Source organism: Pelecanus crispus, chromosome 2 (assembly GCF_030463565.1).
Source record: "Pelecanus crispus isolate bPelCri1 chromosome 2, bPelCri1.pri, whole genome shotgun sequence".
Lineage (NCBI taxonomy): Eukaryota > Metazoa > Chordata > Aves > Pelecaniformes > Pelecanidae > Pelecanus > Pelecanus crispus.
This window is the reverse complement of record NC_134644.1, coordinates 138904519-138919179: the sequence shown is the minus strand read 5'-3', so window position 1 is coordinate 138919179 and position 14661 is coordinate 138904519. Positions and strand designations below refer to the sequence as shown.

The following is a 14661-nucleotide window of genomic DNA, read 5'->3' as shown; positions in this document are numbered from 1 at the left end:
ATCAGTGTGTTATCAGCATTATTCTCATCCTAAATCCAAAACACAGCACTATGCCTGCTACTAGGAAGAAAATTAATTCTATCCCAGCCAAAACCAGGACACCCATCTGTACATTTTTGCAAGAAAGATATGTCTCACTGCATTAAGTGTAATAATTTTACAGTGTTATTCTACGAAGAGTTTTACAATATGAAATAATTGGTAGAAAGTCAGAGACAGTAGAGATGATTGTTCTTTGGACACAGTATAAAGTGGAATGATTCAAAGATAGTTGAAGAAATTAAAAGGGGAGTGTGTTGTAAAGTTAAGATAAGGTTTGGGTACACTTGGAAATGCTACAGCGATAAAACACTATTGAAGACAAAGTGATGACAGAACGCCAAAGAAAATTGTGCAGACACAATGTACTACTTAATAGATAACTGGCTGTCATATCCATGAAAATGATTGTCCTTGGAAAAAGCTTGGGAAAAGAATGACACTCTTTTACTCCCTGTGTCTGTGAAACAGGAAAAAAAATATATTACCAAGAATCATCAGAAAAGTAGAAAATCACCCAAATCTCTCAGAATGTAAATAAACTGAGTAGGAGTGTTAACTTGTTGAGAAGTGAAGGAGCAGTGAAGCATAGACAGGACTTGGTCCATTCACATTCCTACTGTCATGTTTTGTTCTAAATATTTTATAAAATGTCTTCGCTCTCTCTTCAGGCACCTTGGAATTTATTTTGAATTCTGTGAAGCATTCAGTATTTATGCCTGGCTGGAGGGGTCTGCTGTAGATAATGGAGGCTTCTCTACTTATTTGGAACCATGACATGATTTTTTAAATACATCTTTTGAGTAATTAGTTCTAACTATAGTACACCCTGTGTTATTACCTCTTATAATGCTAAGGGAACTGTTATCTTTGAGATACAGTACAACCTTGGAACTGTCCTTCTGTGTTTCTCATTGAGTCAAAATATTTAATAGGGGTCTGACTTCTTCAAACATTTACAGTGCGTATTAACTGTGCTATACTTTCTGCTTTGACCATTTTTTTCCTGTAATATATATATCAATGGCTTGTAGAATAAAACCTGAGAATTTTTTGTGTATAGACAGCTGTAAAATATTTTCATTAAATAAATGTCATCACAATTTATATCAGTATATCTTTTCATATTTTTTCAAGTAGACTTGCTAGCCACAAGAATACATGTCTCACTAAGTCATAGGCATTTTAACCCCACTGTAGCATTATTACACATAATATATAGCAAGTTATTTTTGAAGATCAGATCAATGAAATGGATTTGAGGTTCTAGGTCTGCCTGGAACAAATTGAGTCTGAAGTTTATGGAATTCTGTATTGACCTTGTTTGGCACAGTGAAAGGTCTGACATATGAAATGACTGGTTCTGTTAAAAATCAGTGGTAAAATGCTTGTTGACCTAGCAATGAGGTCTTTGTTTTCCGCAGTGAGTTTTCAGTGTATTAATTGAACTGAATTTAGTTTAAAAACAAAACTCTACAAAAATGGAAACAATTTATTAAAATGAATTATGTAATAAAGGTATCTCTCTGTCTATTTTAAAATGTATTTATTTGAAAATATTAGAAAATGCAGCAAATGCAGAAAAATGCTACCCTTTGGCTTGAAACTTCATTGTCCTTTCTAATGTTACTGTATTTTTTCATTTTTCCCCACAGGACAGCATTGTTTGATCATTATGAACTGGCAGAGTATTTGATTTCAATGGTAAATATTTAATCAAGCAACATGTTTATAGAGATTATTGCTATCTATTACTGCAGGTCTGCATAGAGAAATTCATAAAAGAGAATGCGTTCTCAGGTATAGGTGCTTTAGAGAGAGAGAGAGGTATTTCATAATGCAGAATTGACAGTTACAGTACAGCAGTTGTTATGGCTCCATAATAGCATCCCACAGTTACAGATGACGAAAGCTTGCATTTTTATTTACATTTTACTTACTCAGAAAGGTTTCATAAACATCTTTTACCAGCTATGACAAATTGGTTCTGTCGTCCTCACTTTTAGGATATAAAATATGAAATAAATGTTAAATATGCATTGAACTTAATCTGATTTTTCCAGAAAGAAATCCTTTCTTTGAAGTATGTACATATTGTAGTAGTATGTACATACAGATCCCTGTGTTCTGGGATCACATAGCCATGTATTGAAGTTTGTGCATGATCTAGAAATAGTTATTACTCTGTGTAGTTTCATTATATTTCTTCACTGAATGGTTATGAGGGAGAAAGAAGAAATGTAACCAGGGATGCTACTGGCTATGTTCCAAATGTCCATTTATACCAATTAAACTAAGGCTTATAGAACCATTATATACCCCACTCTGATGAGGAAATTTTTGAAAGTCAGCAGACTACTTTTCCATTTTATGTATGTTTAGGTTTTTTACTTAGTTTCATGACAATTACATTAAGACAAATTCTCTCTACATTCAGTTTTACTTTTCTCAGAAACTCTGTTACAGGGATTGGATTTAGTCAGAACTAGATATTGTCCTTATTTTTAATTCAAATGTGAAATGGTGAGGTTTGACTGCTTAAACTTGTCTGACAACACAGCCTATCTACAGAAGTTATTACCTGATAAATACAGGCACCAGTTTTTGCATGTGGAGGCTTGTGTGCACAAAGTATTAGAGGGAATATCTTTAACACAGCATTTGCTAAGAATAAACTTCTATTCCTCGAGTGTCATTTTGACTATTTTGGCCTCTTTCATAGAATCTGTGCTGAGGGGTTTTTTTGGCTTCCCATATAAAGCATGTGTTTCAAAGTTGTAGGACTGTTTTCATTTGACCTGTCTGGGAATGGATCAAAATATGCCAGTTGGGGTTAGTGGGATGCAGCATGTACAACCCGTGCTGCCTGCTCTCTTGGACTCCTGGCAAAATCACTATGTATTGCCTGTGCTGTGGCGTACACGAGGGTGAAAAAGAAAAGGTGGAGCAATGTTACTGCTCAAAAGGAATAGCAAATTCCAGTTCAGAATGGCTTTCTGGTTTTAATAAACAAAATTTAGTTATTTTATAATTAAATATCCACATTTCATGCACATTAACTTACAATGATTACTTCCTTTATCTTATTTTTGGTACTTTTTGTGTCTGAAAAGAAGAGCCATTGTAAACAGATACAGTGTTACATCTAGCTCTTCTAGATAGAAAAGGTAAGATTAGCTATGCTAAACAGAATTGTCCAGGCACACTATGTATGCTTTTTACATTTAAATTACACTGATATTTTTGTGAGGTGTAGCTCAGTGTGCTACACAAAAACCAGAGAATCAAACTCTCCAGATATTTCTTGCAGAGCTTTTCATTATTTTGCCTTTGGCCTCAACATAACATGGCAATGAGTATGTGCTCTTGTTTTGGTGAGATGTACAGCTTGTTTGCTGTAACTGAAAGCTAACCAAAGCCTTAAAAAAAGGCAAAAGACAGAAACCTAGGTCACTGTTCCCAACTTCTAAATATTACAAAACTTTATAGCTTTAAAGAAATGCTACTTATAAATTGGTTTGCAAATTAAGCATTTTAAGCACAATGACTTTAACAATAATGTCAAAGTGGCCGTTGTCATATTTGACAATTAGGTGCACAGTATCTGGTTCGTGCGTGCAAATGATGTGATTGTATTTACAAGTTATGTACACAACTCTAAAGAAGAATAACGACATGAAAATGAGAAAGGTCTCATGATTTAGCTAGCATCTTAGCAATTTCCCTGCATCTTTTAGTGGTTTTTTTTTTTTTCTTGTGTACTGGACCATTTAGCATTGAGGTGTCTGGTGCTTCCCGAGTTTACTTCAGTAATTGTATTGAAACATGCTTATTCAAAGTAAATAAGCAGTAATTTTATACATTTTCTTGCTTCTTTTTTTGAACTGCCTTTTTCCTCTTTTGCTTCTTTTGTCTTCACTTAAAGAAAAATGAAGAATTAAATTGGTATAAATACTAATTGTTTTATTATCTATTATTTGCATATTTATTTTTATATTTCTGTTTAATTCTTATATGTTAATGTATAAATGCAAAAGTAAAAGGAGTTCTGAAACTAAATTTACAGACTCTTAATTCAGCTGTATCATAAATGTGCTAAATACATGTGGCAATATATAAGTTCCTCCTTATAGTGATAAATAATGCCTGGAGGCAAGGTGATTAAAGACTGTGTTATTAACTGGAAATTGCTGCCCTGTATTCACTGAAATGAATGAGCCACTTGGATAAGAAAGGTCTGTTTCTTTGATGAATAAGAACATTTTTAAGAGGTTGTCTGTCTGACCTTGTAGAAAGGTAACTGGGGAAAGGGTCCTGTATGTGTTACTCTCAAACATTTCATCAGCATACACTGGAAGCTTCCTGTTCTCTGTGGTAAAGTAATCACTGTACATTTATTAAATGCTTCTTATTACTACATTGCAGGCTTTACCATCCTAGAAAGTAAATATTGCTCATGATTATGATTAATTCTCTCTCGAATTAGGACTGGACCCAAAGATGATTCAAGTTAATGGAAAAACTCCATTGATTTTTTTTTTTTTTCAGTGACCTTTGGATATTATGTGAAATAAAATAGATTTTTTTGTGTACTTTGTTCAACTCATCCAATTTGACTTGCAACTCAATATCTAGAAAAAAATATATCTAAAACATCATAAACTAAACGTACATCTCATTGGTTCATTTACTTGTATCTTCATACTCCCATGTTGGCAGAATTTTTTTAGATAGGTGTGTTTATACTCATACTATTTTGCTGATACGATCGTGGTGATACTGTGACCATAGTGACGATACTGTCCTGGCAATATGCATCTTGTGCAAAAATAGACAAAACAGCAAAACTGGGCTTTTGCCAGAATACCTCATTCCAGTCCTTGTGCTTCCCCTAAGGAGAAAGGTCATATCAAAAACCTTGAGTTTGGAGAATAAAAATGTGTCCACTGTTGATAAAGCTACTTTGGAGTCAAAATTAACTTGGCTCGTACAGTTTATGATAAAGGATAGAAAATGAAGATAGATCAAGCTATACAGATTGAACTTTACTAATCTCTGGATGCATTACTTCTTGAACAGTATTTATATAGCACAGAGGTTCAGAAGGGTCTTGTTGTGCTAATTGTTTGATAAGTAAGACCACATCATTCAAAAGGGCTGCAATTTTTGTATTTTGCCAGAGCTTCAATCCCAGTATTTTCAAGTTAGAATTATATATTTTGAGTATTTAAATGATATGGAAAGGTACCCTAACAAAAGATCATGAGTTGCGAGTTCAGTATACCTAGAAGTAGGTATTATTTAGGCATCTAAATTTATATATATAGATGACTGGGCTGTTTAAAACATAGTAGTTTTATATAGAGATGTAATGTGTTTATTGAATTATCTGGGGCATCTGGAGTTACTAAGAATGCCTGTAATTGCACTGTGCTTATAAAGGGCAGCACCTTTTTAAAATTTCATTTATTCATTATTCATGATAAACTTGAAATTCTTTATTGCAGGGGGCTAATATTGATAGTGTTGACATAGAAGGTCGATCCCCGCTTCTCTTGGCCACTTCTTGTGCATCATGGAAAATTGTGAATTTACTGCTCTCAAAAGGTAAAAAGGAATATACATGTGATACACTTCCTTTGAGCAGGGTTCATACCTGTTAAAACTCTGCATCTAACTTTCCTCTCAATTTCAATTCAGTATTTCAGCGTACAGTCCAGGGGCAGCTGAGCTAAACAGCTGCACAGTGCTGGTATCCCCTGAGATACAGGAAGAATTAGTGGGATGATTTCACCCTTTTATATACAGAGTGAACAGGCTGTAGAAAAATGTGTATGCCATGTGTCATGCTTCTCAAGGTAGAGGTGGCACTGGCACTCCATCGCTGCATTCCTTAGGAGTTCACAAAGTAAGCAGAACTGTGGAATAAATACACCACTTATACAGACTCATGTTTGGTACCAGCAATCAATCTTTAAATGTTAAAGCCCATATTTCAAGCATCACCTGTGATTTTATATAATGACAGTCATCTTGAAAATGTTTGAGCTATATCTTTCAATTACTACACTTTTGGTGCAAGCTAATTATTGTTACTATATTTCCTCTTGCTAATAGTAATATAACTGATTTTGTTAATAAGCCCTGTAATAAATTTTGAAGCCGTAACAAGATTACAACTTTAAAAGATGAGAAGAGGTGATCATCTGCATCTTTAAACTACCTCTTGATTTGTGGGTGCTCAGTATCTCTGAATATAAGGGCCCCACATAAATCTTAGTGCTGCAGTGGAATACAAAATGCATACACATATGAGATCACGATGAAATTTGAGTGTCAGTAGGGGTTTTTTTGTAAGTAAAATTACGTTATAATGTTGACTTGAAATAATATTTGTTATTTTATAGATTGATAAACACTTTTGTTCAACATTTGTTCCTTTGTCTTAAACATCATCAGTTAGTGCCAGGGGCCAGCAGTTTTGAAGTTGCTGGTATTTATTTCCATATTTATCTAGGAGCAAATGTATCATTAAAAGATCACCTTGGTCGGAATTTCTTGCATTTGACGGTATTGCAGCCTGGAGGATTACAGCATCTGAATGAGAAATTTCTGCAGGTACAGTAAGCATCAATTTATGTCTTTCTGTTACCCTTACTAGAAAATGTAAAGAAAAAAGCAACTACCATTTTATTTTGCAATGTTTGTAAAAGTTCATGGTACTTGTTAAGTTGCCCAGTGTCACAGAAAATAGTTTGAAGAGGTACATATCTCTCATGAAAACATTTCAAAGCCAATAATACAGTTTTCTTATTGCCAGGCAAAGGAATAACATAATCCCATAAATTATTTTGCTGTTGGGGGATTGAATAGCTCAAGAGGTAGGCAATAAAATACAGAACTTTTCACTTCTATTTTCCTAGCTTGCATGCAGTAAAGCTAGGGGACATGCTCATATTTAGTCAAGCTCTAGGACTTAAATAGCTTACAGCATATTCTGCAGGAGCTTTCTGTGGACTGGACTGTAATGAAGTCTTGAATTTAGTTTTAAAAAGGATTTCAAACATGGATTTATATTTGGCTATGCTGAGGTGAAGCACTCATATTGCTAGAGCCCAAGCTGACTTGAAAGAGTTAAATTTGCTAGCCTCCAGACCTCCAGAAACAACCTTTTAAATATGAATCAAGTATAACTAATCTTACAACATCTGCTGAAATCTGTAAACAACTTTGGTTAGTAATGTAGAATGGATTTAACCTCCCTTTTCAGCAGATGTAGAGAATCAGTTTTAAACCAGAGTGACAACTCTCAGTTGTCTGCATTGACTTTCTAATTATTGATCATACTAATAATTCAGACAAAGGAGTGGAGCAGACCAGGGGAGGAGTTTTTTCGTTGCTTTAAGAAAGGCTACACATAGGATAAAGTTAGACAAGGTATGGAGGAAAAACAGGGAAATGAAGATGAGAAAGAGAAATGGGGGATATAAAATTACACTGTAAACCAGCAAACTGATGGTTCTTGACAGCCAGAAGTTTTGGTACTGAATACAGACTATAGACTACCCTTACGTTCTGTACAAGCCTTCTGCTGACAGCAATGAGTATTATGGTTGAATGGCAGAAAAGAAGAGTCTCCTGTATTATACTTGTACTGTGGATGGATTTCAGTGAGGGTGGAGAAAGACAAACTGCTGTGTTCTTCAAAGAGTAGCCGTTTGAAAAAACGGTGACCCACAAATCAGCAGACATTAAATGCTCATTGTTGCTAAATTTACTTTTCCTAAAGTTTGTTTCTTATTTTTAGATACCGCTTTAAAGTATTAATGCTATTGTTACAAGCTATTAGAAGCTGTGGAGCACTAGTGATATAAATGTAATTCTGTGCTTTTGGGTTTTTTTTTGGGGGGGTAACAGATGGAACATATTAAAAATCTTGTAGTGGATGAAGATAATGAAGGATGTACTCCATTGCATTATGCATGCAGACAAGGTGTGGCCCTGTCTGTAAATAATTTACTCAGCCTCAACGTTTCCATCTACTCTAAGAGCAGGGACAAGAAGTCACCGTTACACTTTGCTGCCAGGTTAGTAGTGCAAGTCTAGGCAATGGAATAAATGCCATTTTCTCCATCCGTATTTTTTTGACATTAATTTCTGTGTTCATCTTTCAAAGCTATGGGCGCATCAATACATGTCAACGACTTATAAGAGATATGAAAGACACAAGACTTTTGAATGAAGGTGATAAGAAGGGGATGACTCCCCTTCATTTGGCAGCCCAGAACGGTCATGAGAAGGTAGTTCAGTTTCTTCTGAAGAGAGGGGCCCTTTTTCTCTGGTAAGTATACAGATTTCCATTCATTAAGGCAAAAAAGAACTATCACCTACATTTTATGTCTACCTGCTGGGAAATTAATACAATATAAACATAAATACAATATATGAAAATATTTAATATATACAAATATAAATATACACTATAAGAGCATATTTATAAAATATTTGTAAAACTAAGCTGATGGTGCCTTGCTTCATAGGATCATGGCTAGTTGTAAAGCAAGGCTTCTAATGCTGGGGATACTGATGTTTCTCTAAATCCAACTGAGAGAAGAATATTGAACCTTTTGGTGGAAAAAATACTGGTTTGGAAATATTATAATCATGTCAGCTTCACTTACAGGCTGGAGTAGGGATTCTTAGGATTGGTGGTTCACAGGCAACTTGCCTTGCACTCTAAGTCCTGATTGCAGGTCAAAGATCCTCAGATCAGTGGCAGGTCCACAAAAGCTTCCAGGCTTACACCTGTAAAGCCAGGAGCCAGAGCTACCAGAAGTTGAGTCCTGTTTCCAAAGTACAGTCTAGAGCTTTAACTTTCAAGTCCTGTGCTTCCAAGTCCACTGCAGCTACACCTTGGAGCTAGGGGCCTAAGTGTTCTGAGGAGGTCCTTTAGGAAACAAACCTGTCATATGTGCATTATTTGTGACTGCAGAGGACCCACTAAATGGACTAACATCAAACTGTTTATTTCCAGTGTTCTTAGCTGGACTAGTACACCTAGTAAGGATAGAGATGATAATATACATACATATATAAAAGTATGTATATGTATGTATGTATATCTATGTGTACACGTGTATGTGTGTATGTATTTAGGCTTAATTTAGACTTAAATCTGGCATTTTTTAAAGAAATGTCCTGGTAGGTTATATCTGATAAAAGGCTTAATGAGTTTCATAATACTAAGATGAAGTAATATTAATAGGAAAATATTTGTGTGCTTATAATATTTTGCATATTCACTGTCTTTAAATACAAAATTCTGTAATATGGCCATGATCTACGCCACATCTGTCACTGAGTAGTAGTAACAGAATATTGCAAGCATTTGTGTCATTTTCAAGGGATATATAAGAAAATGGGCACAATCCAGATATATATAGAAATATACAGAGATAAGAAAAGAGAGAGGGAGACCCAAATACTATTATTGAGTTGAACGTTTTACTTCTGAATGATGCATTGATAATCACATAATAGTTGACAGAAGGTGCAGACATCTCTGCAGTAGTCATGCCAAATAAAAGGCATTTGAGTCAGAGGAGGAGGCATTTACATTTACTTTAAATTTATAAAAAGTTTTCTGTTTATAATTACTAATTTTATACCACGACATGTAAGTGATTATAAAGGCTGGACAGCCCTGCACCATGCTGCCTTCGGAGGATACACTCGCACAATGCAGATCATTTTGGATACTAATGTGAAGTGTACTGACAGAGTGGATGAAGAAGGGGTACGTGTTCAGATAGCATTATTTGTTTCTTATCTGCTATTACTTCTAGACCGAACATTGGTGGTGTGCTCTTAGTAGTTTTCCCCTGTACATTACATGTGTGATATTAAATTTCTTGTGGCAGATTTAAAGTCTTTATATTACACCACTGTTAAAGTTTATTGCTTAGATTAATATATGATTGCTGAAATTGTTATCCAATTCTTATAAGTGCGAGAAAAAAAAAATGCAGATAGCCTAATAGAAAAAATAAAATACCGAGTATGTTAGACATGTCCCTCTTGCCCCCTTTACAATGCAAGAGTATTTTAACAATGTAGTACAAACATCAGTAATTTAAATGTAAAGAGTTTTTACGATTTAAAAAAAATTCCAATATCAACTATAGCTCATTAACATATTGTTTGAAATTCATCTGTTCTGCACAGCGATGTCCAACAGATACAGCTCCTATCTTGCTCTGAAGTTTGGACAAATGCAGTATCTGTTGGGTCAAGACAGAACCATTTCCTGGATTGGAGACCTCTTGTCTGAACCTGCCTAACAGTTCCCCATCAGAAAACATAGTGTGGGCATTTTAAAGAGCTATTCAGTTTCCAACACAGAAGGTGTTGCTAATTTACCTGCGAACTGGTGTTGAAAACATTTAGAATTATTAGATTAGGACAAATCTTGCCTAGAAATTAATGAGAAGCCAATGCTTAGTTCTTCATTTCCCTCAGAAAAATCTGTGTGAGTTGGGAAGGCTTTTAAAAGTCAGTTTCAGTGTGACTTGATTCCTAAACCACTCATTGCCTTGCTTTTATGAAAATACCAAAGAAGAAAATGTTCCTCCTATAAAACTGTGCCTGCAGATTTTCTTGCAGATTGTTTGTATGATCACATCTGGATATAATTGGATGCTTCTCTTCCTGATTGTCAAATGCAGGTGTTCTCTATCTGGGGATACCATAATTTTTACCTATTTGTGACTTGCAGTTTGTTAGTTACAAAAATAAAAGATATTAATCAATTGGCCTTTCTTACCTACAGCTGAGTTTCGTCTTCAGATTTAGCATTACTGTAGCTGTAGACATAGAATGAAGAACTTGTCTATAATCTCTTATCAGAATCTTTGTGACAACATTCTACTTTTTAATGTTGCTAGTAAAAGGATTCAGGACTTGCAACTGAGAATAACATGTGGCTTTTCAGTGTGGGAAAGGACTGAAATGTGTACTCTTTTAAAAAATGATTCTCATGGATGTATTGCTGTACTACTTTTCTGCACAGAACACAGCTTTGCACCTGGCTGCAAGAGAAGGACATGCAAAAGCAGTAAGATTGCTTCTTGACTATGGTGCGAAAATTCTGTTCAACAAAGCAGTAGCTTCTTTTTTCCATGAAGCAATACACAATAGGAGAAAAGATGTAGTGTCTGCTGTCATTTTGCACAAAAGGTAAGGTACACAGAAAATGCTTTTTGAATTTACTTTCTGTTGTGTTTTGGTTTGTTTTTTAACTGAGACTAAGTTTTGGAAACCTTTGGTTTAATAAGTAAGACTGAGTACGTATTTTAAAACTCCAGAGATTATGTTGTGTTCTAGTGACAGCAAATGAAAAATGGCATAATTGTAATGGACATCAGATATGTGGCGTGTTGTTTTCCATATTAGATTGTATGTTCAGACTCTGTTTAAAAAAAGCACTTAGAAGCCATTAGAAATAAATAATCCTTCCCATGTCTTCCCTCTTCTTACATACATAATTTTGGCCTTTCACATAATGCTTCAATACCTACAGAATTTTAATAAAAATGTGAGTACAATTGATACTGTTCAAGAGATTTAAAATTGTTGTTTTAAATGTGAGTGCAATTGATACTGTTTGAGAAAATTTAAAATTGTTGTTTTAAATGTTGCAAATATTTAAAAATGTGGCACTTCAACTGTAGTTTAGAATATTTTATATTATAATATAGTGAAGCCCCACTTCAGGAATAAAAGTGTTGCACTGTTGCCTAATGATCACCTCTTTTGGTAAGAGCTGCAGGAACACTGCCAGTATTTTGCTATATTTATTATTACTCACCTAATCTTGTAACCCAAGATTCCAGCTTTAGTTCAAGTTTCATATTTTTTAGAAGGTCTTCTCATAGTTGAAACATTTCTGTTTAATTGATAACAGAATTAAACATGAATCATTCTTAGAGCAGCATCCAGAATGTTACTCAATTACTCCCCAAATAGCTGATTTTCCAACTGATGGTATTTAAACTTGTTACATGTTGCGATTTGCAAGATAATATCTTAAGTAAAACTCAAATAATCTAAAAGTAGTTAATTTAAAAGAGAAGCAACTAATTCGTTTTCCATTCTCTCAACTCATTTTTGCAGATGGGAAGAAGCTGTTGTGACATTCTCTCACTATTCTAGTGCCAATAAGTGTCCTTTGCTGGAAATGGTTGAGTATCTTCCTGATTCATTTAAAGTAAGTTTTCTGCACATATTAAAGAAATGACTGCACAACACCCCCCTTAGTTATGTTGCATCATTTGCCATTGTTTTTCTAATGCTGTCCTCACTAATACATGTTATTATAAAATAGAAACTATACAAGTTCACAAATGGATTTAATTGTATTTATTGATAGTTTCAGTTTGGCCAGTTTAATTTCTTTCGTATCAGAAAAAGTTCTTAGCTTCCTGAGGTCAGTGGAGTTATAAGAATATAAAAGTAGTATAAAAAGGAGTATAAAAGTAAAGAAAGTCAGAAGAGAATTGGGTTCAAAACCATTTGAGATATTTTCACCTTCTGAGCTAACTGTTAAATGATGGTGCAGAAATGCCTTTTACTGAAATAGCAAGTGACTTTGTATGTATATATTAATAAACACTTCACATTTTATACTTGTGAACTAGCATGTAGCCTTGTAAACTGCATAGTTTCATTACTTAACTCCTACGTGTAAACTCTGGAGTTTCATGTCTTCAGAACACACACCATAAAACCTGACTGCATCATCACTTCTGTTAGATGACTGCTGTATTTGAAGGTCATTTTCTTCAGGTACAAACATTACATTCTTTCTGATGAACATTATATCACCTTAATTCACTTTTCTGTTCATCTGCAAAGCTGGTTTTGGACAACTGCATAATTGAGTCTTCAGAGGAAAAGACAAGCCGAGACTTCTATGTAAGTGGATGAAAAAATTTATGGAGACAGTACATTTTACAGTCTTAGGATGGAATATGTCACAATGTGCCTAGCTGTATGTTAGCAGCAGTACATTATTTAGATAATAATAAAGTTAGAAAATCATCAGCTTGACTTTCAGCTGCTAATACTGGACTAAATTCTAATACCTCTTAAATATTTTCTATAGTTGCAATTATAGCTTGATAGTTGGTAAATTGAAATCAACTAATATTTTAGCTTGATTTATGAATAATTCAGTAGTTATTCACCAATAACTGTATTTGAATCTGTGCTTTTTATATATATTTGGCAAAAAACTCCGCAGTATTAGGATGACTTTTAAAAATCACATCATCAGATACTAGCAATCTTCAACTATTAATCTCTTTCTTTTTCTCAACAAAGCCACTGATTTAATTATCTTTATTGCCTCTGTGACACTGAAATGAACACATTTTTTACTTGAAAGTTTGGGAAGTACACAATAGGTATACTTTAATGTCTATGTCAAATTCATGTGGATAAGATACCCTTGTAGATGAATATCAGATCTTAACAGAAAACACTGGTGACTGTTTTTATTTTATCCTTTGGGCTGTAAATGACTTTGAAGTTCAATTTCTGTAATCTTCATGCTTATGCATTTTAGCAAGTATAACATTAAACTTGAGCAATCTATAGACTTTATCTTTGCTGTGTTAATTCTTACAATCAAGCTGGATATCAGAGGTTATGGATATTTCAAAACAACAGTGGTATAAGACATAATACCTATTTATGCATATCAAAAGCATGCCTATCATAAGTAGTACAATTGTCATCAATAATTTGGAGGCCACCATGTTTCTTTTTTGTAAATTCTTGTCCAAAATCTTAAGCGGTAGATTGTTTTCACAATGCTAAGGAGGCATGAATGTTCTACAGTTATGTTGCCTTTGAAACCATATTGAAAACCACCTTATCAGTTATTACATTGGATTGTGTCTACAACATTAACAGAAAACTTGCAAATTTTCTGCCACTGTACATTTTCTTTATATTATGAAAGCCATATAACTTTTAAATACAAGCTTTTCTTCAAAGTCAACATTAAATTAGTTATGAAAATGACTTTTTAAAACTGTAATATTTTAAGAAGAAATGTGTACTTTTTATTTTACAATTCAAAATGGGTGTTCATTTAATCACCTTACAGTCACAGATGTGTATCTTGATGGCTTGTGTTCACTGGCAGAGTAACAATCAACATACGTCAGTGTTCTAATTGTTTTGACACAATATGCCTTTCTTTTCTCTAAAGGATAACCTGTTTAAATTAAGGACATTATCTCAGTCTTAGATTATGAGTTTTGTCACACTTAAATGCTGGTGTATGTTTATTATTCAGATTGAATATAACTTCAGATATCTTCAGTGTCCCCTGACACTTAACAAGAAACTAAAGGATGGTGAAGACATTTTCTATGAACCACTTACCACTTTAAATGTAAGTTCTTTGTTTTAGTCTGACATCATTCCATGTTGTCTTGCTTTAGATAAAATGAAGCGGTTTGAATTTTTCATCATAATGTTTCTTATCCAAAGCCCATAACTCTGTATATTTAAAGTATATTGGAATGAATTACGGGCCAAAGTTCTTATAGTCTA

At 34.1% G+C, this 14661-nt stretch overlaps 1 protein-coding gene across 1 annotated transcript in view; it reads left to right on the top strand.

The window, feature by feature from the left end:
- The window catches only part of TRPA1 (transient receptor potential cation channel subfamily A member 1), a 37391-nt gene that overhangs the window by 9941 nt on the left and 12789 nt on the right, over positions 1–14661 (top strand). The window contains exons 8-17 of the mRNA XM_075705865.1: positions 1695–1743; positions 5547–5646; positions 6557–6657; positions 7957–8126; positions 8216–8380; positions 9721–9835; positions 11108–11274; positions 12211–12304; positions 12952–13011; positions 14402–14500. Of these exons, the coding sequence (XP_075561980.1) occupies positions 1695–1743; positions 5547–5646; positions 6557–6657; positions 7957–8126; positions 8216–8380; positions 9721–9835; positions 11108–11274; positions 12211–12304; positions 12952–13011; positions 14402–14500 (1120 nt within the window). The remainder of the gene's footprint in view (positions 1–1694; positions 1744–5546; positions 5647–6556; positions 6658–7956; positions 8127–8215; positions 8381–9720; positions 9836–11107; positions 11275–12210; positions 12305–12951; positions 13012–14401; positions 14501–14661) is intronic.